This window comes from Balaenoptera physalus (genome assembly GCF_965194825.1).
Source record: "Balaenoptera physalus genome assembly, chromosome: 1".
Lineage (NCBI taxonomy): Eukaryota > Metazoa > Chordata > Mammalia > Artiodactyla > Balaenopteridae > Balaenoptera > Balaenoptera physalus.
Genome location: NC_138882.1, coordinates 48,802,676 through 48,825,387, shown reverse-complemented (window position 1 = coordinate 48,825,387; position 22,712 = coordinate 48,802,676). Strand labels below are relative to the sequence as shown.

At 49.8% G+C, this 22,712-nt stretch overlaps 1 protein-coding gene across 2 annotated transcripts; it reads right to left on the bottom strand.

Moving 5' to 3' along the window:
* Positions 1-704: 704 nt before the first annotated feature.
* Positions 705-6,449, bottom strand: RGS16 (regulator of G protein signaling 16). 2 transcript variants are annotated; one of them, XM_082473674.1, is made up of 5 exons: positions 6,277-6,449; positions 5,272-5,382; positions 4,424-4,488; positions 3,968-4,134; positions 705-2,550 (listed from the first exon to the last, which is right to left on the bottom strand). In XM_082473674.1, exons 1-5 carry the CDS (start codon positions 6,318-6,320, stop codon positions 2,344-2,346), a joined length of 594 nt encoding a protein of 197 aa, XP_082329800.1. In that variant the 5' UTR covers positions 6,321-6,449; the 3' UTR covers positions 705-2,343. The 2 variants fall into 2 exon arrangements, with proteins under 2 accessions (XP_082329800.1, XP_082329801.1); XM_082473675.1 differs by having other exon boundaries at positions 4,424-4,485.
* Positions 6,450-22,712: the final 16,263 nt, after the last annotated feature.

The following is a 22,712-nucleotide window of genomic DNA, read 5'->3' as shown; positions in this document are numbered from 1 at the left end:
TGGTCACTTTACTCAATTATCTTTATATAAACAGATAATTCAACATAGAGAAGAATTTAGGGAGAACGAGTAGGTGATCGGCAGAGGGAGAGCAGATTGGATCCTTGCAAGCCTACCCCAAAATCCTTCCTAGCCCAGCGCAAACCTCTCATTCCCTCTGCCCCGGGAATGGAACAGTCCCGTGTATCAAGTGGCTTCCCAAAGCTCATCTCAGAGACGTCTATGAAATTATAAGGAATACTAATTCCCTGAATTTATATGACATCTTAAAAGGATACTAATGCAAATTGGAAATGGGCAAAGGTGAAAATGGCACAGAAGTCCCCCCCAACTGATAATGTGTGGCTACTTGGCCAGGGGCAACCACGCCTTGCTCTGTTTGAAGAACTGGGAATGGCTTGTGCTGGGCAAGGTGGAGAGAGGAGATGGGCTCTGAAATGACAGCTGAGCCAGGTCCAATCAACACGACTCAATGGCTTGACACAAGTTGGGCTGTCACCAGCTGAATGAAGTTACCCATCCTGGTGGCCACCGTTCGAACAGGTCACCAGGCAAACTTGAGCCTTTGACTTGTGCCTCTGCCCGTAACTCGAAAGCTCCCCATGCATCCTGTGGCATCTCCGGACGCCAGCTCTCCCACAAGACTCCCGCCGGCACTTCCCTCTCCCTCTTCCCCTGACCACACAGCCCTTGGAGACAGGATCTCATATTTGGGTTTTATTTTATTTCAGAATAAAATAACATGCTGAAACAGGAAAATGGGGATCGAGTACATCATTCACATCTAGAAAACCAGCTCCAGTTGTCAACAATAAATAAATATTTAAACAGGGAGGAGTTCCTGACAGGCGCTAAGAGATTCCCAGCATGTTCAAGAGGTAGAGTCCAGTGGAGAGGGAGAGACTCAGGCCGCCAGCTCCTGTTGAGATTCTCCAGTAGAGGCAAACTCAAATGACAATAAATAACAATAGCAACAACACGACAACAGCAATAAAAATAACGTGCCATGACCACGGTCACAAAACCAACAATATGTTAGACTTAAATAATTGTCTCCTGGAGGAGCTCATAGCGCAGAGAGAACAGTGTGGATTTTCCTGGGGCACAAGGGAGCTGCCCGGTTAATTCACCTCCCCAGCCTGGGCCCAGGCAGAAGTCCCACCACAGAATGTGTGCTCAGTGATGCCCTGAGGTGACAAGCTGGTTCTGATTGCCCCCAGTCCTGCTCTTCCCAGCTTCTACGGTCTGTCCAAGTTCATTGAGGTTCCTGCCTCATTTCTCCCGACACCCCAGTGAGTGTACCTCACATCCACAGGAAAGAAACACGAGGCTCCCCTTCCATCCTGGGGAAATCTCTTTTTCCCTGTTCTCAGACCCACAAAAATAAAAGATGAGCTTGATTTAAAGAGGATTTTCTGGAACTGCCAAGAGATTTGTTTCTCAGGACCCTTTTCTCCCTCCTTCCACCCTGCCCGGCAAAAGAGCTGGCTCACCAAGAGGCCCCATGCCCTTCTCCTGATGGGCCCCACGTTCAACAGCAGCACGGAGCTAAGAGCGGACACATCCCGGCAAGAGGTCCTCAGCGGGCCCTGCTCACAGGTGGACCCTGCTGCACTCACAGGGTCGGGGCACCTGCAAGAGGCCACCAAGGGCACCAAGGTTCATTTCACGTGAGCAAGATGGCCTCTTTTCAGGGCTCTCTACTGATCTGGAAAGGGGCTTGAAGGCCAGTATTTGAGGTAAAAATCTCATCTGGGGCAAGCATCACCTTGGCTCTCTGGCCTTGACAAGACTGCCAGGCTGGACACAGGAGTGTTGAGAAATGCAAGCCAGGGAACCCCCGGGCAGCCCAGAGGCAGGTGAAGAGGACGGGATGGGAAGGCTCCACAGCCATGGTTCCCCGTGTGCCCAGGACAGTCTGGGGATTAGGAAACCAGGATGTGTCCCCCGATGGACAGGCAGAACGGCTAACCTGGTTGTCTTTCCCTCACTCATTTTCAAGTTTCCCTTTATCCACAAGTTTCCCAAAGCACCCTGGAATAGCCCTCGCCCCGCTGAGAGCGGCCAGAGCCGACGCTGACTCTTGCACCATCTTTCTTTTCCCCCAGAGAGCCACACACAACCGTCCTCTTCAGCCCTTGGGCGCAGGTCCTAGAGGTGGCGGAACGCTCTCACGCACGGAATTCAGTCCCGCAGTGTCTGGAGGAGAGGGTGTCACCGGGTGGGCTTTTCCCTTCGCTGTCCTCTCTGGCTTTGCAGAACCCGCCCCCCGCACGGGGGCGGCGCCTCGGCTATGGGCGACCCAACCTCTCTGCCCGGCTGGCCCCCTCTCAGCCCGGAGGCTCAGGTGTGCGAGGGCTCGGACGGGGAGGCGGAGGCGGCCGCGGCTTGGGCAGCTAGGTCCCGATAAGCTGGGGACTTCAGGAAGCGCGGGTACGAGTCCTTCTCCATCAGGGTGCGCGTCTTCCCCTGAGCCACGTCGAAGCACATGGCCGTGGGCGTCTGCAGGTTCGTCCTGGTCAGCTCCCTGGTCTCGTGGTCTATGTTCACCTGTGGGAAGGAGGGCAAGCACGTGGGTGCGCGGGTGTCAGGGCACGGGGTGGCAGGGGCAGGAGGCCAGCAGGCGCGGGAGGACTGGCACGTGGGGCAGTGGAAGGCGCACTGGATTCCGAACACGGAACCGGGGGTCTCCAGAGTTGACCATCAACGGGCTTTTCAACTCCGGGCCTGTCCCCACCTCTGATCCAGTGTCTGTCCTCCAGTCTCTCAGAAGGACCCAGGATATGTTGAGAATGTGTACAAATCCAACCTCTTTTCACCCATTCCACTGTTAACAACCCGGGTTCAAGTCACCATCACCTCTCTCCTAGACTAGTGCCAGCGCCTGCTACCTGGTGTCTCTCTTGTCTCCCCTTAACCCCGGGGTCTATTCTCCACCCAGCAGCAGAGCGAGCCTTTTAAAACCCAAGTCAGTTTGCTAGCAGCTCTGTTGTTTCCCGTCACTCAGAGGAAAAGCCCAAGTGTGCAATGAGCCCACACGGCCACCTGGGCCGGCACCTGGCCATCTGCCACCTGTGTGACATCATCTCCCACTCTCTCTCCCTCACTGTCTGCTCCACATGGGCCCACTTGCTGGTCTGTGATCACAAAAGGCACGCTCTGGTCTTTGCACTTTCCGTTTCCTGTGTTAGAATGTTCTTTCCTCCTTTTCAGGTCTCTGTTCACATGTCACCTTATCAAACAGCCCATCCCTCACTTCCCTTTATAAATCGGAAAGACCTCACATCCTCCCACCCCGTACTCTGGTATTCCCTTCCATATCCTGCTTTGTTTTTATCAGAGCACAGATCATTCCCTGACAATATTTACTTAATTGGTTATTGTCATCTTCTCCCACTGGGGTAGAGACTTTTTGTTCACTGCCATATCCTCAATGTCTATAATAGTGCCTTGCATGTAACTGATGCTCAACAAATCTTTATGGAATAAATAAAAGTGCTCAGAAAATATAATATTGTACAGATACAAAAGCAAGGCATTACTACTTTCTCTCCACAAGGTGGCGCCATATTCTCTATCAAACACAGTGGAGGCGTGGGGTTAAAAGGTTCACAGACCTGAGGCAGGTCAACCAGGGGACTGAGCCAGGTTATCCTATGATGACCTGTCTCCCCAGTTGTGTAAGTGTTTTGAGCTCTAAAAAGGGCTTAGTTTACAGAAGTGCATATGGACAGAAGCCAAAAAAACACCTGCCAACCCCTCCGGTCCCACTGGTGAGTATGAGGGTAACAGCAGACAGGGGTGGCCCGGAGCCTGGCTTTTATAGTCTGCAGCCTCCTGTGCCAAATGAGGCCACTCTATTTCTAAACTTGGCCCTTTCCTTGCTGGCCCCCCACCATCCCCAATTCTCAGTGGGGAAGGAGCAGGCAGGGTCTGCAGGATCCCTGGAATATGTCACGGCTCTGACCTCTTTGGGGGCTTCACTGCAGATGAATTCCTCAAAGATCCTGTGAGCCCGGGAGGCCAGCTTGGTAGCTGACCGGAGCTTCTTGAACTCCTCACAGGCCAGCCAGAACTCCAGGTTCTCCTCGCTGAACTCTGTCTTCAGGAAGGCGTGGAAGGCGGCCACTCCATCTGGGGTTGCAGGGAGAGAGAAAGAGACAGGTCAGACAGCGGGGACAGCCAGCCGGGAATAAAAGAAGAAAAGACAGCAATTGTAGTTAATGGTTCTATTTTTAGGATGTAATTTTCTCGAACAAGGACCTGCCTTTGTATTCTGAATAGAGGCTGGCACACTAGGGGATCATTATTATTATTACTACTACTACTATTTTGCCCACGCTTTCAGCATCCTCAGGCTGGCTCCACGGCACATGGGTACACATGTGCCATCCACAGACAGACACAACAGGGTCCCACTCACTTTTACTGCTCAGCAGCAAGTCAAATGACTCTCTCCACCCCAGCACATCTTCTGAGAAGTTTCTGCTAAAAAAAAAAAAAAGGCAGGATTTTAATTAAAAAAAAAAATCAACAAACTACTGCACAGCACAAATCCTAGCCAGAACGCTGATGGAAGTTGTATAATTCACACAATTGTATAATTGGATAATTATTGGAGCTGATGCCTCAAACTCTTGGATGGGATTCAGGGAAATAGTTGGGTTTTCTAGAGGACAGCTCAGTAACCAGAAACCAAAGCAGGGACTTTCTGGCCCTCAGTAAATATCTCAGACTGTGTCTTCGCTGTCCAAAATTCTTTCTATTCCCCTGACTCTCAGAGCTTGTTTTGTATACTTTCTCAAGGAAATAAGGGTCTTATGAATAGAGATTATGTCTACCCATAACCCCAGAGCCTAACGCAGTACCTGGCACAGTTGATGGTCAGTATAAAAGGGCTTCCAGGTAAAGTGCATGTCAGTGGAAGTAGCCACTAATTTAAAACCCTCCAGTGGCCTTGGACCCTGCCCTTGCCCTGCTTGCATGTGCAATGACATCTTCAGGTGCGGGAGTCTGGTAATTAGACATTCAGGCCCTGGGTATGCTCATTTGTTGATGGAATTAGAAGCCTGGAGCCATCCACCCAGTCACCCATGAGCCAGGCAGCCACAGCAGACCAGCTATGACCAGCTCCATTACAATCTCTAGGAAGAGGTCACCAACGTCCACGCTGGCATGTCCTAATTTCTCCTGGTATTTTCCTTCTCAGGACTCCTTTCCTAAATCTGGCTCCCTCCCTCTAGGGGCCCTAGGCTGTTCAGCAGGACTTACCCCTCTTTGCTGTGTTTACTGTCCCACTCGAACTTGCCAACACTCCCAGTACCGGAGCCCAGTTCTGACTTGTGAAGAAAGATCCCCAGCCGTGTCTTGAACTCTTTGGCTCTGGAAGACAAAGCACGAGCTTGTGAGGATTCTCCATTCGCTCAGCCAGGGCAGAGAGATTTATGAGGTCCCAGAAGAGCTCAGGTTAGCGTCACTCAAATTCCAGCCTTGGGGTTCCTGGGAACCCGTAACTGTTCCCAGGGCCTAAACGTTGCCTCTCTCAGCGGTATCATGAACCCAGAAACAATGAAAGCAATATTTAAGCTGTGCCTCGGTAGGTCTTATACTTTCTGGGTCTACAGTACAGCACACATGGGCTTTTTCCCACTTAAGTCACACTGATCCATCTTTGTGCCTGTTGATTAGCAGAAGGCAGTTCAGCACTCTCTTACACTTGTCACAAATATTTCTGGAGCTGTGTGGAAGCTGATTTCTGCCTTCATCTTTACTTTTTCTTTCCCAGCTCCAGCAAGGATTGGAGTGGGTGAGTAGCTCCCTGGGAAGCGGGCACATCCCTCACTGGGGGGGCTGCTGAAAAACACTTCCCTGCCTTTCCAGGGCCAGAGGAGGCCATGCCCCTAGACCTATGACTTAGAATGAAAACCAAGTGCTTAAGAAACCGGGGAAGACTCAGTTCTGCCTGGTGATGCCACCGTGGTTTTCCTGAAGCTGGGTCACCTGAGTAGAACTGCCACTTGTCAGAGGATGGGGAATGGCAGTAAGCAGTGGTCCCCCTGCTTCCCTTTGCTTTGCCTTCTCCATTCTCGTCGCCCATCCTTCTCTAAGACTCTAAGGGAGGCATCTGAGAACGTGGAACCAAGTTGACCTCTGCCTCTCGTCACTTGCGTCCCATTCTCCAGCCCACCCAGGTCTGCAAGCCTGCCACCGCTGCACTCCCTAAGGTTGGTGGGACTTGTTCTTCTTCCTCCAGGCAGCTGGACAAGCTGCTCTTACCTCTCCAGGCAGGTGATGGGGAAGGCGGCCAGGGTCCGGCACATGGCTGCGGGTGCAGGGCAGCACGTCGTGTGGAGGATGGTGACGCGCTCCAGCGGGCACCGCAGGGCGCGAGGAGGCAGAGCAGCGGCGGCCAGCGCCTGTCTGCGAAGATTGGGTTTACTCAACTGCTTGCGCCGAGCCAGCGGCTTTTATTGCCTTGGAGGGGGCGGGGCGGGGCTGTGCGCCGCCGACCAATCGGAGAGCGATACTGAGCGCGGGCGAAGGCGCGGGAGGGGCCTGGAGCTCGACGGGGCGGGGCGCCCGGGGCGCCCTGCCCGGGATGCGCCGCTACCCTCGTGCAACCTTCACACCGCGGGGGTGCTCACGGGGCTAACCCCCTCCTCCGGGCGGACACCGGCGTGGCGAGGGAGAAGCGGCAGAGAAGTCACACGGAGATGAGAAGCGCACACCCAGTTTAGTAGGGGGGAAAAAAAAAACACCTTCTGCCGCTAGTAAAAGCAGGGAACCAACTCAGCGGTGCCAGGAGGATTGGTGTTGGGGTGCCTCCTCGGGGAGGCACGCACGGTGTCGAGCACAGCCTGAGCCTGAGTCTGTTGGGTCCTGCAGGACCGGAGCACAGGATGCAAGCCAGGCAGGAGAGCATCATGGTTACACTGATTACTTCCATTTACTGTGCTCCTAGCCAAATGGCCACGGGTCAACTAAGTAAGCCCTTTGTCATCATCACCTCCATTTTATAGATGAAGAAACTGAGTCAGAACGTTAGAGAGACTTGCCCAAGATCAGAGTTAGAAATAGCAGACAAGGGGTGGGGGTGGTGGCTGGCTTTATTGAGCATCTACTATGTACTTTTTGACTAAGACTTGGGTTAAATAACTTGCTCAAAGTCACCCAGTAAGTGTTTTGCCAGAAGTCAAATATGAATGTACCATGCTTTTTCACTGCCCCTCAGCAGATTAGAATCCCAACACCTCCGGAACTAATGAATGATCCTGCCTTTAAGCAGTTGCTAGCTAGTTCGGCGTCCTCATCTCTGAGATAAAGGTAATAAATGCCCTGCCTCTCTCCTCACTTTCCCATAAAGGCGTCAGAACCTCCGCATTGCCCCTCACTTCCCTTTGGGATTGCTGTTAAGAGGCTGCACTTGAGGTTAAGAGTGTGCCATCTAGGGATAGGTTTCTCAGTTTCAAATCTGGGCTCCACCATTTACTGATGGGAGACTTTAGGCGAGTTTCTCAACCTTTCCATGCCTCTGTTTCCTTGTCTCTAAAACGAAAACATGATGCGCTTATTTCATAAAGTTGTTGTGAGAACTAAAGAAATTTAATTCTTAGTTTGAATTCCCCAGGAGACGGGAAACTCAGTTTCTGGGAGGCAGAGACTTGCTGGGGAGAGTTCTGGGAACTAAGAGGGTGTGAGGGAAGCAGGGTTGGGCAGAGGGAGGAAACGAATGCCCGAAGCTGGTCCCAGGGGATACTCTGGAGTGGGATGACCCACTCAAAACCTAATGCTCTCTGAAGCCAGAGCTGAACCCTCCCCAGCCTCCCGGGTGGTTAATGGGTTGGTTAGTGGAACACAGGGACAGGCGAGGCAGCAGCTCACGCATTGGCAGCACCATCTTAGATGCCGCTTCCCACCTGCGCCCCGTCTCGCGCACCTTGGCTCTTGTTCTACTTTTCTCACAAGTCCAGGGCTGGATCGGTGTGGGGCAGGGCGATGGGCAAGGGTTGGGAGGGGGGCAACGGAAGGATGCCTTTCTGAACGTTTGCTTCTCAGCACAGCCCTTGGTCCACACGATGACGCAGCCCACCCGGCAGCATTGGCAAGCCCTTCTGCTGGAGGAGTTGGTCAGCTGGGATGAGGGCTGTTTTGTCACCTGCTGCTGCTCCGGCCCCAGTGCATATGCTTTTATTATGCAGCTGCCGAATGGGGACGTGGGTGGTGTCTGAGACAGCTTTTCTCCAAGCAATAAAGGCAAGTTTATGGACGGATTGAACCCCCGGTCTTACCCTCAGTAGCACCACGTTGGAATCAGCCTGGACGTGGCCACGTGACAACAATAATAGTGATTAGGCAGAAAACCTCCTCAAACCTTCCTGTCCTTTCTGCCTTCCCTGTGAATAGGCCAGAGGAGCTTTTAAATTTCCATTCTGCAGACAACAAAACGGCAGTGCTAAAGGCACTTAGTTAAGTGCACTGGAGCTGAAAACAGCTGAACCCTGGGCCCAATCTCCAGATTCCTGAGCTAGTACTTTTTCATTTGACAAAGAAAGCGAAAGAGACAAAGGAATTGATGCATGGTGCGCAGATGGGCAAATCCAAGAGCACAAAGCTCCCTGCTCAAGATGAAGAGCCCTCTCCGAGTTCAACCTGCCTCCCGGTTGCCATGGTTACCTCTTCAGTTTCCAGGCAGAAACTTTTTGAAGTTCACGGTTTATCCCAAATTCTCTTCCCAGCAGGTAAATCGGTTCATGTCTGCAATTGCAGTAATGACTCAACAGTTGCTGTCAATCCGGCAAGCTGAGCTCGCCTGTGAATCGTACTGGCTTTGACAGAACCTGACCTCACTTTTGCCCAGCGCTCCCAGTGCAGCTGTGCTCTCTTTAGTGGAGAGTATGGGGGCACAGCTCTGCAGCCTGGGTCATCTGGGGTCAGGATTCAACATCCCACAGTATCCCAGCCACATTGCCTTCCATCTCCTTCAGCCCCTCTGACCCCCCAGGACCACTCTTTCCACAGAGACTGAGGTCTAGACAGGACCTTTGTCTGCTGAAAACAGTTAGAGGAAATGAAAATACTGGCTCGACTTTGGTACAGACGATCCCCACAGTGGTCTGGACCTTCCAAAGTCAGTCATCAATCTACTAATAAATATTTATTAAGAATTTACTATGGGGCTTCCCTGGTGGTGCAGTGGTTAAGAATCCGCCTGCCAATGCAGGGGACACGGGTTCGATCTCTGGTCCAGGAAGATCCCACATGCCACGGAGCAACTAAGCCCCTGCGCCACAGCTACTGAGCCTGTGCTCTGGAGCCCGCGAGCCACGACTACTGAGCCCATGCACCTAGAGCCCGTGCTCCGCAACAAGAGAAGCTACCGCAATGAGAAGCCCGCGCACCTCAACCAAGAGTAGCCCCCCGCTCGTCGCAACTAGAGAAGCCCACGTGCAGCAACGAAGACCCAACGCAAACATAAATAAATAAATAAATAAATAAATAAAAGAAACATGACTCCAAAAAAGAGAATTAAAAAAAAAAAAAGAATGTACTATGTTCCCAAGTTGATGGGGAAACAACAGCTTTTAAGGCTCTTCTCTTACTGTAATGGCCTTGTATTTCCTAACAGCTGAGGAAACAGAACTACCAGAGGGGAGAGGGAGAGGTGATAGGAAATTATTGCCTGGTGTTGCAACAAGTGTCCAGGAAAGGGAGAGATCAGAGAGCATTGGCAGTGTTTAAAAAAAAAAAAAAAAAAACAGGAGTGAGAGAGGTTTGAGCACCATGGAAGGTCAGAATATGCAGGGCATGTGGGAGGAAGCATGCCTCAGGTGGGACAAACAACTAGGAAAAGCCTGTCGTAGTTTGGGGGTACAGCAAAGATGCACAAAGATTTAGGAATTCCTTACATACAGGCAGAGGCGCTTAAGCTGGCAGTGTGCACACTTGGATGCCACTTTTAGGTTTAGAAGCACAAAAACAGCAGGGGCAGAACATATCCTAAGACGTCTGCATGAGAAGGGAGAGATCGCCTCCAGCAGACGTGAAATAGACAGTCTCTGGGGGTCAGTTCCCTGCTGCATCATGACAAGAACTGTGGGTATTCTCCCCTCCTGGGCAGGGGAAGTTGACAGAGTTCAGCCTGGGTGCAAGAAACGACTGTTTTCCCCTGATTATCCTTTAGGGCATTGGGTGCAGCTCACTTTGATGGCTGTGCTGCTCATCTCTGATTTCTCCTCTTCCCTCCCCTCCTTCCCTCTGAGCAGAGTTTTGAGGGGATGGGAGGCCTGCTTCTCTCTACCCAACTGGACCAATGGACCCCTAGGCTCCAAGGAGGGCAGTCCCAGCCACTTGGGAGAGGCTGAAACTCTTCAGCAGCACCCATGGCTAGTAGGATCATGTCTAGTCTCCTCTACATGGCACCTAAGGCTCTAACCAACTGATCTCACATCCTTCACCTCACGCCCTAACACCCAGCCAACCTCAGCAGCTGCAGGTTACCCCAGGCATCATGCTGCCTGCACCTACAAGCCCTGAGCATGAGGTTCTCTAGGCCTGAAGGACCCTCCAATCCCAGTCCTACTCATTTTAAAAGATATTTTCAATAAACTAATTTATATATATTGAGATATAGTTTGCATATAATGAATGCACAGATCTTAAGTATACAGCTCGAGGAGTTTTGACAAATGTAGACATCCATGTAACCGTGGCATACACCATGCCAGCTTGCTGGGTGGCATTTTAATCAAGAGCCAATCAAGCTACGGAATACTTCTGTCACCCTAGAAAACGTCACGCTCCTTCCAGCCAACCTCCCACCCCACCCCACCCCCCATCAGAGGCAACCACTAGTCTGAGTCCTAGAACCATAGGACTCACGTTGAATCCTGAGTTTGTTTTCTACTTATTTTTGAGGCCTGGCGCAAGTGCTCTCTCATCCCTGGAACTTGTTCCTGCCTATGTTACCCTGAACTCACAATTGATTCCCAATCTGTTTGCTCTGTGAGCTCCTGCAGGGCAGGGACCAATGCCTTGGTCCTCTTTTTATCTTCAGCCCCTAGCACCATGCCCAGTTTGGTGTGTATTCTATAAATGTTGGCTGGCAGGCTGGCTTCTGCTTCAACACAAATCATAATAGCTAAGAACACTAACTGTGTGCCGTGCTCTGTTCTGTGTGCTATTTTCCCCTGAATTACCTTTCAGTTCTCACAATTACCCCATAAGGCGGGTGCTATCTTGTCCTCATTTTACATTTGAGTAAACTCTGGCAGAGACTGGTTAAGTAACTTGCCTGTGATCACACAGCTAGTGAGTGGTCACGCTGGGTTTTGATCTCAGTCCAATTCCAGAGCCTGTGTTGCTAACATAACACCATGCCAGTTTGCTGTATGGTGTTTTCTAGAACTCAGAGTTTGCTCACTACGAGAAGAACGAAGCATAAGCTTGGGAAGGACGTTACACCTCATCCTCCGTTTTCTGTAGTTTTCTTTCCTGTATCCCCCCGACCCCGACCCCTCTTCTTTGCTCACCCCATCCCTCTGCGGCCATTCACATTTCCCACTTTCTGTCTTTGCCCTCAGCTGTGTCTCATCACTGGCTCTGGACTTGTCTGCTTCTTCTGTCTCTTGTGTATGCAATTCCCGCATGTGGCTGCCGAGAGCTCCTTTCTCTGCTAAAATCCCTTGGTGAACATCTGGGCTTTTATTATCTTTTCAGGAAAACTCAATTCAGCTGCTTTGCCACGCCTCCCTTCCCAGCTGTGCTTCCCGAGCCCTCTTTGCTCATAGAGGATCCTGGTTCCCACCTTGGAAAGAGCCCCAGGGCAGCTTTCAAGGGAGGCAGAGCTCCAGTTCCCAAAGCCTTTGGGATGTGTGGGACCCCGGAAACCTTTGTTCCTCTTCATCCTCCTGCTGGTAGATGGAGCCTCTGGGGTTAATGCTTTCTCCGCTGCATGCGGGCCGTGGCCCTTCACAGGCCCTGTGCTTGGTGTTTTGTGGTCTCCCCCATGCAGGTGGGCTTGCCTGCCTGGCCGTGATGGTCTGCTTTACCCCACACCCCAACCAGACTGTCTGCCTGCCTTGAATCCTGAATTCTCCCAGTGTCCGGGGTGCCCCTGCAGCGTGCTGCCTCAGCTTTCACCTGCATGTGCTCGCATATTGATTCATTCCCTAAAGTATCAACGAAATCAGTGGCAATAAATGAGGCCCCCCTCACCCTAATACTGCCAATTCCAAAAGAGGAGGGTTACCTAAGCGCCCTGGGTTTCTGTCTTCTTCTTTTTCACCCTCCCTCCCCATCCCCTTTTTCACTTTTGTCACGAATGTCATTTTTCTGAGAGCATCTCACTTCTACTCACTGAGTCTTGGAAACAAAGTTTATAAAAATCTGGATTGTTCTCATTTAATAATCTTCCAAGGCCCTGAGAAGCCACGTAGAATGAATGATTAGAGGGGGCAAAAAAGTGAGGCCTGGGATTTGCAAATGACTGAAAGTTGAAATGTACATTTCCAATTCCCTGTTCTTTCCTGGACTGAGGAGTGAAGACTTTTGGATTCCAGATCTGGGACGTGAGGCAGGTACTGCCTGCCGGCTTGTGCCTCACTCCAGGCAGGAAACAAGCACTGGGGGAATCTAACAGATGCCACCCCCTGGTTGGGGAGGAGAGGGGGCTTCTGACCAACTCACTCCCTCTACCATATTCACCGGCCGGGGCAGCCACGAACACTGATAGGCAATGCTCTGGGCAAGGAGAATGCCCCCTGCTCTCTGGGAAGCAAATGGCCTAACTGAAACATTTTTACCCTCAAACCATGTGGGGGGCGGGGGGGCGGGGGCGGACAGGGGACTGAAAGACCCTCAGAGACAGAAACCTGTGCAAGTAGCAGTTTAAGTCCCAGCCCACCCACCTTCATTTCTTAGGAAAGCTCAGCACACCAGTCCATCCCTGGCTCTAGACACACTTAGTGTACTCTCCTCGGTTGGAAAGCTGCCTTTGAGACGTAGGTGCTCACCTGGGCGGGTCTGAAATGGCCTCAGGGTGGCCTGGAACCTGGAATTTGTACCTAGCTCAGTGTCGGGCATAATATAGATAGTCATGAAATGTTGGATGAGGAAAGAAGGACTGCATCCCACTGGACACGGTGGATGTCATTGGAGAGCCATTGTCAGCTCAGCCTCTCCAGGCTCCTTGGGATCGCAGACACTCTTGGCTGAACTTCAACCTGATGACTTTCTGGAAGTGGGTCACAGACAGGCTGCCTTACGCAATGAAATTTATTATTATGCACCTCCCTCACATGGCCCCCACTGGGGCTGGTGGAGTCCCCCAGTGCAGGCAAACCGACACAAAGCCAGGGAAAGCCTGACACACATCAGTCATTCCAGAGCCCAGCTCGAGTTGGAAACAGGGCACCAAACACACACGGAACTGTGCCACTTCGTCCCATCTCTCTGAAGGTCTTCAGTAAGGAGAGCTTCCGGCACACCTCGCTGCCTTTTCCCCTCTCCTAGGTATTCCAGAGAGGCAGGTGCTAGGGAGATGCTGTGTTTGGTAGCAAGAACAGATTTCAGCTGCTTGCAGCTGGCTAACACCTGTCCCGGCTCTAGACCTTGTCTTGGAGGAAGGGACATGCCATTTGCAGGGCCCCCATGACCCAACACTGAGCTCAGTGCCTTCCAGATGGAGAAACCGACAGTGTGGGTAAGTAATCTACCCGCAGTGACACACCCCATGAACAGAGGTGCCAGGATTGAAACCCAGTTCTGTCCAGCAGGTCCGGACACAGGGCTGCTCAATGCGCCGTCCTCTTGCCTCTGAGCAGCATTCCCCCTGGCCCCTGGCTGCTACTTCAGGCCATTTCTCCACGCTGCCCTAGATAGGGATATGTAGGTGCTTACACAGGCCACAGACGACACACGAGGACTGCTCACACAGCAAGCCCCGGCATGTGAACGTCTCACACACGTGCAGAGATGTCAGGTCGGAGCTCCAGGAGGGGGTGGCCGTCTCCTGGGAGTTTGGGGTCTGCCCTCCTTTGAGTCACAGTCTCTGAACCCCCATTTCAATAGGGAGAGAATAGGGGCGGGTGGGGAGGGTTGAAGGAGGGGCGCAGAGGAAAAGCAATCTTGTAGGAAAGCAGGAGGCTTGACAAAGCATCAACCCTAGCTGTTCCTCCGTAACAAGTTGGGAGGAAACGTGCCTCCTTGCACTGTGCCCGCAGCTCCCCGAGCGAAGGGAGGAACGTGGCCGGCTGTCTGAGCCACGGGAGGCTGGGGCCGACAGACGTGGGGTGGGAGGGAAGGGGGCGGGGGGAGCCATGGGAACAGGTGATCCTTTCACAAGCTCCCCGGCCATCAGCTCCTGACATAGCAGATGTCCTAGAAACAGGCCCAGGTGGACAGAGGGAAGAGCGCAGCGGGAAGGCTGCGTAATGTTTGGCTGAGAAAGAAATGAGCTCTGACTAATGGGCCCCGGACATCTGAGCAGGGCAGACACGCGCTGGGCTGTGTGCCTGAGCCCCAGCGAGCCACTCCCTCTCCGCTCGCCACGTGGATGTGCTGCTCCGGTGTGGGCTACGGGAGAACCTGTCGGATCCAAATCCCCAGGCTTCCCCAACCCCCAGGTGCCAGCAATGGTGATGACAATTGCTACATGAAGCGAGCATTCTCTGTGCTGCACATTTATGGTTCTTCTCTTCTCATCTCATCCTCACGCTAACCTCTGCGGAAGGTACGCCTACTATTGTGGTTTTACAGATGGGGAAACCGAGGCATAGAGAGGCTAATTGGAGAAGGGACAAGAGGGCAGAGCCCTGGTTTGATACCGGGTCATCTGACGCCAGCACGCAGGCAGTGAGCCACTCGCTGTGTAGACAGTCCCCTCCTCGCCCCCCTCCAGAGTTGCAGAAAGCTCTTTCCTGCCCTGGGTTCCAAACCCTCACATCCCCGGCTCTAAGAGGATTCGAGAGATGAAGGTTTACCTTCCTCCTCTTTGAATTCAGTCTGGTCTTCCCTTCTTGGGAAAAGGAACAAGGCTTTCAGCTTCCAAGGCTCAGTTCAGCAGGAGGCAGCCCTTCAATCCCGGCAGCTTCTGACCCTGGAGCCGCACTCATCACCTACAACATCCATCCACTCTAAGAATGGTACTTTCGGGACTTCCCTGGCGGTCCAGTGGTTAAGACTTTGCCTTCCAATGCAGGGGTTGCGGGTTCGATCCCTGGTGGGAGAGCTAAGATCCCACATGCCTTGCAGCCAAAAAACCAAAACATGTTACAGAAGCAATATTGTAACAAATTCAATAAAGACTTTAAAAATGGTCCACATCAAAAAAAAAAAAAAAAAAAAAGAATGGTACTTTCACTTATCCAACAACTACCCAGCCCTAGCCTGGAGTTTGGAATCTCACACATATGAGCTCATTTAATGCTCACTGGGAACCTGGCAGGTGGGCGGGCCTCCCTCTAGCTGGTCTCCCACCTCCGAGGCTGACCCTCTTGTCTTCTATCTGTCCTTCCATATAGGTGCTGCCCAAGGTTGTGCCCTGGCCAGCCTCTCTCCTTGTACTTCAGCCTCTACCAGAGTAAGTTGTTTTTGCTTCAGCCACTATCTATACACTGCTGCCTTCCCAAACCCATCTCTCTGACCCCTTCCAGCGTTCAAGACCCATATTTCCACCTGCTTATTAGGTGTCTTCATACTTAACTTGTCCAAAACTCATTCAACATGGTGTACATACCATCATGTGACTAGATGAATGGCATTGATGAATGGCAGTAAAGCATCCATTCAGTTGCTCTTGAGAGAAATCTCACTCGCCATCAATGATCCCTCACTTTCATCCCTCCTGTTTCCAATCAGCCTCTAAGTCCTGTCTACTCTCATCCAATCTCTGGACTCTCCCTTCTCCATCCTCACGACCACTGTACACCTTCTTGCATCCTAAGCCATCTTCTCACATCCTACCCATCCTCCCTACTGTGGCGCCAGATAAAGAAAAATTGGAGCATGTCCTTACCCTCTTCAAGCCTCCAGTATCTCCCACCTCCCCCAGGGCCACACTGAAACCCTTAGCAGGACATTCCCGTTCCTCTACAGTCTGGTTCCAATCAGTTGCTCCAGGCTCCTCTTCTACCTGCTCCCCAACCCCTTCAGCTCTGGTCACGCTCCATAACCTTCCCCCAAATGCTCCACGCCGTTCATTTGCTTTCACGTACATTGTCATTGCCATTACCTGAAATGACCTTCCCCTTTTGTCTGATAAATTCCTATTCATCTGACAAGACCCAACTCAAAATTCACCTCTCCAAATGTCCTTATTCTTCGAAGACGCGTGCTGAGATGTTTAGGAGTGAGTGTTATGACATCCCTCACTGACTTCTAAATGATTCAGCTATATGCCTACATAAATGTGTATATATCTGCGTATCTAGGTATCTATATCCACCTGTCTATATATCAAGAGAGAGAAAGATAATATGGCAAATGATAGCAACGGTTGAACCTAGGTGGTGGTTATAATCATCTTTCAGCTCTTCTATATGCTTGAAATTTTTCACAATTAAAAGTTGGGGGACAAGGGCCTACTGTATAGCACAGGCAACTATAGTCAATATCTTGTAATAACCTATCATGGTAAAAAATCTGAAAAAGAGTGTATATATATTCTTCATGTATATATAACTGAATCACTTTGCTGTATACCTGAAACTAGCACAACATTGTAAATCAACTATACTTCAATAAAAAAAATTTTTTAAGTTAGGGGGAAAAACCACCTCATCTGTGATTTGTCCTCATTGCCCCTAACAAAGTGTTTGTTTGTTTGTTTGTTTGTTTATTGGCTGCACGGCTTGTGGGATCTTAGTTCCCTGAACAAGGATTAAACCTTCGCCCTCAGCAGTGAAAGCGTGGAGTCCTAACCACGGGGGTGCCAGGGAATGCCCCCCAACAAAGTGAATTACCCCTTTCATTGTGTTCCCTAAACATTCTGTGTTTGCCAACAACACAGCACTTTACTACATTTTATTGTAATTTTGCATTTAGCAACTTACTCTTCTGCAAATTGTGAACCTGCAAAAGCACAGTAGTTGCACACAGCAGGCACACAATAACTGTTCATTTGCATGAATGAATGTCCTCTCCTGTGAGGTTGAGAAGCAATAAGGAACAGGAACAGGAAGTCTTGGGAATTACCATAGACCAGCCCCCGGGCTACGTTCTCCGTCACACGCATGCTGACAAGCACGGGAAGGCGCCTTGGCATGGGGAAAGATAATAAATGGCTGTTTACTGAATGGCAGAAAATAGTTTAAACCTCAGGAGATCTAGCCTCTGTGACCAGTTCCGTGACTAACCAGCTGTGTGACCGTGGGCAATGACCAACCTCTCTGTGCCTCTGTTTTCTCACTGCAAACAGGGAGTTACACGGTCTGTCTTACCCAACAAATGGGGGGGAGGTGGGTGACCGGGCTCTGAGAAGTCTAAGATTTACACAAATAATGCGGTACTCTCCTCATTTCTGTTATTAAAATGAACAAGACTTTTTTGTCGTGGCCAGGACCAGTGAAGAATTCTGAGTCACTCTGTCTGGGGCTGGAGGGCGGTGCTTCGCTTCATTGAAGGATGGGAATTTCCACCCAGCTGGAAGGAATGAGCCCCTGTGGCTTGGGCCTCATCTTCTCCCACCCCCGCTTTCCCTTTCCTCTGACCAATTGACAACTTCTGGGAAACAGACAGAACTAGGAATCTTAAAATAGAGCAGCAAACATCTGGGCTCATAACCCCATGCTCGGTTGCACCATCAGTGGACTTTGGCAGCAGACACCGAGAAATGGATGGCTCACGTGGCATCCAGCCCTCTGTGCCGGAAGAGCCAAGACCATGGAAAAAGTAACACACACAAAAAAAAAAAAAAAAAAAAAAAGTAACACACTGGTTTTGGAGAAAAGCAGTCATCCAGGAATGTGATGTTTTAGTTGGCTGCCCTGCCACAGCCTGTCTGGGTGAAAGGCTCTGCCTTGATGTTCCTGTATCATCCAAGGCCTGGGGATCCCAAAAGGAGCAGCTCTTCCTGGAAGCAGTGGCCGTCCCACTAGCCCCAGCAGGCTGGGGAAAGACAGTGAGAGGGCTCTGAGGAAGGAGACGGCGGGCCATGACTCAGTGCTTCAGAGAAGCTTGGCTTCCCAGGCTCTGAGCACCCAGGTTTGGGATGCTTATGTAACAAAACAGGGGCAGCATGAAATGCTCAAAAGAGGAGAGCACGTCGAAGACTGGGCCCTTGGTTCTGGACCCCAAATTTCAATCTGATAAACTCAGCCTAACCCTAGGAAAGGGGTTCTCCACTGAGAGTGAAGGTTAAAGCAATGGGACAAAGATCATCAAATCCTGAAAAGCAGCTGCCTTCTTATTTGGATTTCTCCTAAGTTCATCCATGAACACTGTGTGCCGGGCACTCTTCTCATATGTGCCCTCATTTAATCCTCACAACAACTGTACACAGGAACTGTTATTATCCCTGCTTTACTGTTAGGGAAGCCAAGACACACGGAGGTCTGAAATCTCACAGTGGCACTGCCATGGTTCAGACCCAGGCAGGCTGGCCCCGGCGTCTGTGGGCCAGGATGCTATGCCAAGCAGTTTCCAGGAGCCTGGCTGTGGATGGACCCCAGAGGACGGCAGATGAAGCCCTCAGGCAGCTTACATCCGGAAGGGGAAGAGAAATAAGGAACAAGCATCAAATTGGTAAAATAATGATGAACAGTGACGAAAGCAATAAAGGAAACAGAGAGCAAAGGGGGACCTACTTTAAGTAAGGTGGTCAGAAAGATGTCCTGGTCAAGTTTCTGTTGCTAAGGATGGAAATGGACTGTCTCTGACTTAAAGAGAAAAGAATTATTGAAGGGAGTTTGGGGTAGCCTACAGAATTTTCAGGGAGTCTCCGAACACAGACAAGAACAAAAGGAGGCTCGGTGGCCAAAAATCCCTCCACATAACCACTCTGATGAGCACCAACAAGGTGCCACGGCTGAAGGCTAGACGTCTCAGCCCACTCCACAGCCAGCGCTGGAACTCCCCAGAACCCCCCTGCTGGCTCCGCTGCCCCTGGAAACCAGATGCCACGGCCACCACTAACCTCAAAGTGGAGTCTCCCCCACCCCATTTCTTTGCATCACCAGCTCCTGACTCAAGAGTCCCAGATGCGAGTACCTAACTGGCACCCTGCTGCTTCTGATGCAAAATTCCAAGCTGTGCTGGGCAGATACAGGCAGCCTCTGGCACCAGTCCAATTGCTGCTGCGTATGCAGACCTGAGCTTAGGGTTGACTATCCACCCACTCTTTACTGAAGTCCGCCCCCCTCCAAACACACTTTGGCTGATGGCAGCCTTTCTCTTTCCCCTTGATGGGATTTCAGCCTCTCTTCCAATAAAAATAATAGCTGCTAATCTGGAGTGCCTATTATATGCAAATCCTTTACAGACATCATCTCTCAGGCTTACTACCTCTTTGCAAGGTAGCTACTCACTCTCTCCATTTTTGGATGCAGAATCTAAGGCTTAGAGAGATTAGGAATCTTGTCTGGAACATGGCTGAGCCCAGATTTGAACACAGATCTGTTATGTTCACAGGAACGCACGCTGTCTCCTAGGGGGGTTGAAATTCAGGCAAAATTTTGGCACAAAAGAGATCCCTGCTGCTGAATCTCAGCCATGATCCATGGGGGGAGGGGACAGTAAACTCCATCTGGATTTAGGACCAGAGGCTCTCCAGCTCTTTAGCTGCTAACCACCTGTGTCTCTTCTTGACACCCCAGGACTGCAGCTGTCCCAGACTCCCACGTAGCCAAGCTCTGTGAGGCCATTTGACAGGGATCTATGGTTTCTTCTTTGTCAAGGCAGACCTCTCCATCCCACTGAGCCTTAGCCCACCAGGCCTCCATAAATCTTCTCTGGGGTTCTATAACTCTGGGTTTACACTGCTATGGGCAGGGCTCACTTTCAAAAAACACATATGGCCCCAAAGCTGCATGTGAGTTGCATTTTTGTGAATTGATTCTATATACTCATTGGCTTACACCATCATTTCAGAAATCATTGTTAATTTACAACTGCTCTTCAGCACATATTGACAACTGGGTATTTCAGCTTAAAGTTTCATTGCCCCCTGCCTTCATACTTTTCTTGGCAAGCAAAGATCTGTGAGCCAATATTTAAATGTACCAGGGAGTACTTCCCAGAACTTCTGCTGCCAGTGTCCTCCTACACGCAGTGAGCCAAAGCCACCCCCTGCCTCTGCAGGACACCCTCCAACACTAGAAGCCATGTGGCTGACAGAGTCTTGGTGATCCGGCCCGGTGTCAGGCCTGAGCCTCTGAGGTGGGAGAGCCGAGTTCAGGACATTGGACCATGAGATACCTCCTGGCCCCAGGAGGTCTCTCATGGTCCAATGTGATATCAGTCAGTGAGAGCTCTCCCAGAGATCTCCGTCTCAATGCTAAGACCCAGCTCCACTCAACGACCAGCAAGCTCCAGTGCTGGACACCCCATGCCAAACAACTAGCAAGACAGGAACACAACCCCATCCATTAGCAGAGAGGCTGCCTAAAATCATAATAAGTTCACAGACACCCCAAAATACACCACCAGACGTGGACCTGCCCACCAGAAAGACAAGATCCAGCCTCATCCACCAGAACACAGGCACCAGTCCCCTCCACCAGGAAGCCTACGCAACCCACTGAACCAACCTTACCCACTGGGGGCAGACACCAAAAACAATGGGAACGACGAACCTGCAGCCTGAGAAAAGGAGACCCCAAACACAGTAAGTTAAGCAAAATGAGAAGACAGAGAAATACGCAGCAGATGAAGGAGCAAAGTAAAAACCCACCAGACCAAACAAATGAAGAGGAAATAGGCAGTCTACCTGAAAAAGAATTCAGAGTAATGATAGTAAAGATGATCCAAAATCTTGGAAATAGACTGGAGAAAATACAAGAAACGTTTAACAAGGACCTAGAAGCACTAAAGAGCAAACAAACAATGATGAACAAAAAAAGAAATGAAATTTAAAATTCTCTAGAAGGAATCAATAGCAGAATAACTGAGGCAGAAGAACGGATAAGTGACCTGGAAGTTACAATAGTGGAAATAACTACCACAGAGCAAAATAAAGAAAAAAAGAATGAAAAGAATTGAGGACAGTCTCAGAGACCTCTGGGACAACATTAAACGCACCAACATTCAAACTATAGGGGTCCCAGAAGAAGAAGAGAAAAAGAAAGGAACTGAGAAAATATTTGAAGAGATTATAGTTGAAAACTTCCCTAATATGGGAAAGGAAATAATCAAGTCCAGGAAGCTCAGAGAGTCCCATACAGGATAAATCCAAGGAGAAACACGCCAAGACACATATTAATCAAACTATCAAAAATAAATACAAAGAAAAAATATTAAAAGCAGCAAGGGAAAAGCAACAAATAACATATAAGGGAATCCCCATAAGGTTAACAGCTGATCTTTCAGCAGAAACTCTGCAAGCCAGAAGGGAGTGGCAGGACATATTTAAAGTCATGAAAGAGAAAAACCTACAACCAAGATTACTCTACCCAGCAAGGATCCCATTCAGATTCGATGGAGAAATTAAAAGCTTTACAGACAAGCGAAAGCTGAGAGAATTCAGCACCACCAAACCAGCTTTACAACAAAACCTAAAGAAACTTCTCTAGGCAGAAACACAAGAGAAGGAAAAGACCTACAATAACAAACCCAAAACAATTAAGAAAATGGTAATAGGAACATACATATTGATAATTACCTTAAATGTAAATGGATTAAATGCTCCAACCAAAAGACATAGACTGGATAAATAGATATAAAAACAAGACCCATATATATGCAGTCTACAAGAGACCCACTTCAGACCTCGGGACACATACAGACTGAAAGTGAGGGGATGTAAAAAGATATTCCATGCAAATGGAAATCAAAAGAAAGCTGAAGTAGCATTTCTCATATCAGACAAAATAGACTTTAAAATAAAGATTATTACAAAAGACAAAGAAGGACACTACATAATGATCAAGGGGTCAATCCAAGAAGAAGATATAACAGTTGTAAATATTTATGCACCCAACATAGGAGCACCTCAATACATAAGGCAAATGCTAACAACCATAAAAGGGGAAATTGACAGTAGCACAATAATCGTAAGGGACTTTAACACCTCACTTTCACCAATGGACAGATCATCCAAAATGAAAATAAATAAGGACACACGAGCTTTAAATGACACATTAAACAAGTTGGGCTTAATTGATATTTATAGGACATTCCATCCCAAAACAACAGAATACACTTTCTTCTCAAGTGTTCATGGAACATTCTCCAGGATAGATCATATCTTGGGTCACAATCAAGCCTTGGTAAATTTAAGAAAATTGGAATCCTATCAAGTATCTTTTCTGACCACAACGTTATGAGACTAGATATCAATTACAGGAGAAAAACTGTAAAAGATACAAACACATGGAGGTTAAACAATACACTACTAAATACCCAAGAGATCACTGAAGAAATCAAAGGGGAAATAAAAATTACCTAGAAACAAATGACAATGAAAACACGATGATCCAAAACCTAAGGGATGCAGTAAAAGCAGTTCTAAGAGGAAAGTTTATAGCAATACAATCCTACCTCAAGAAAAAAGAAAAATCTCA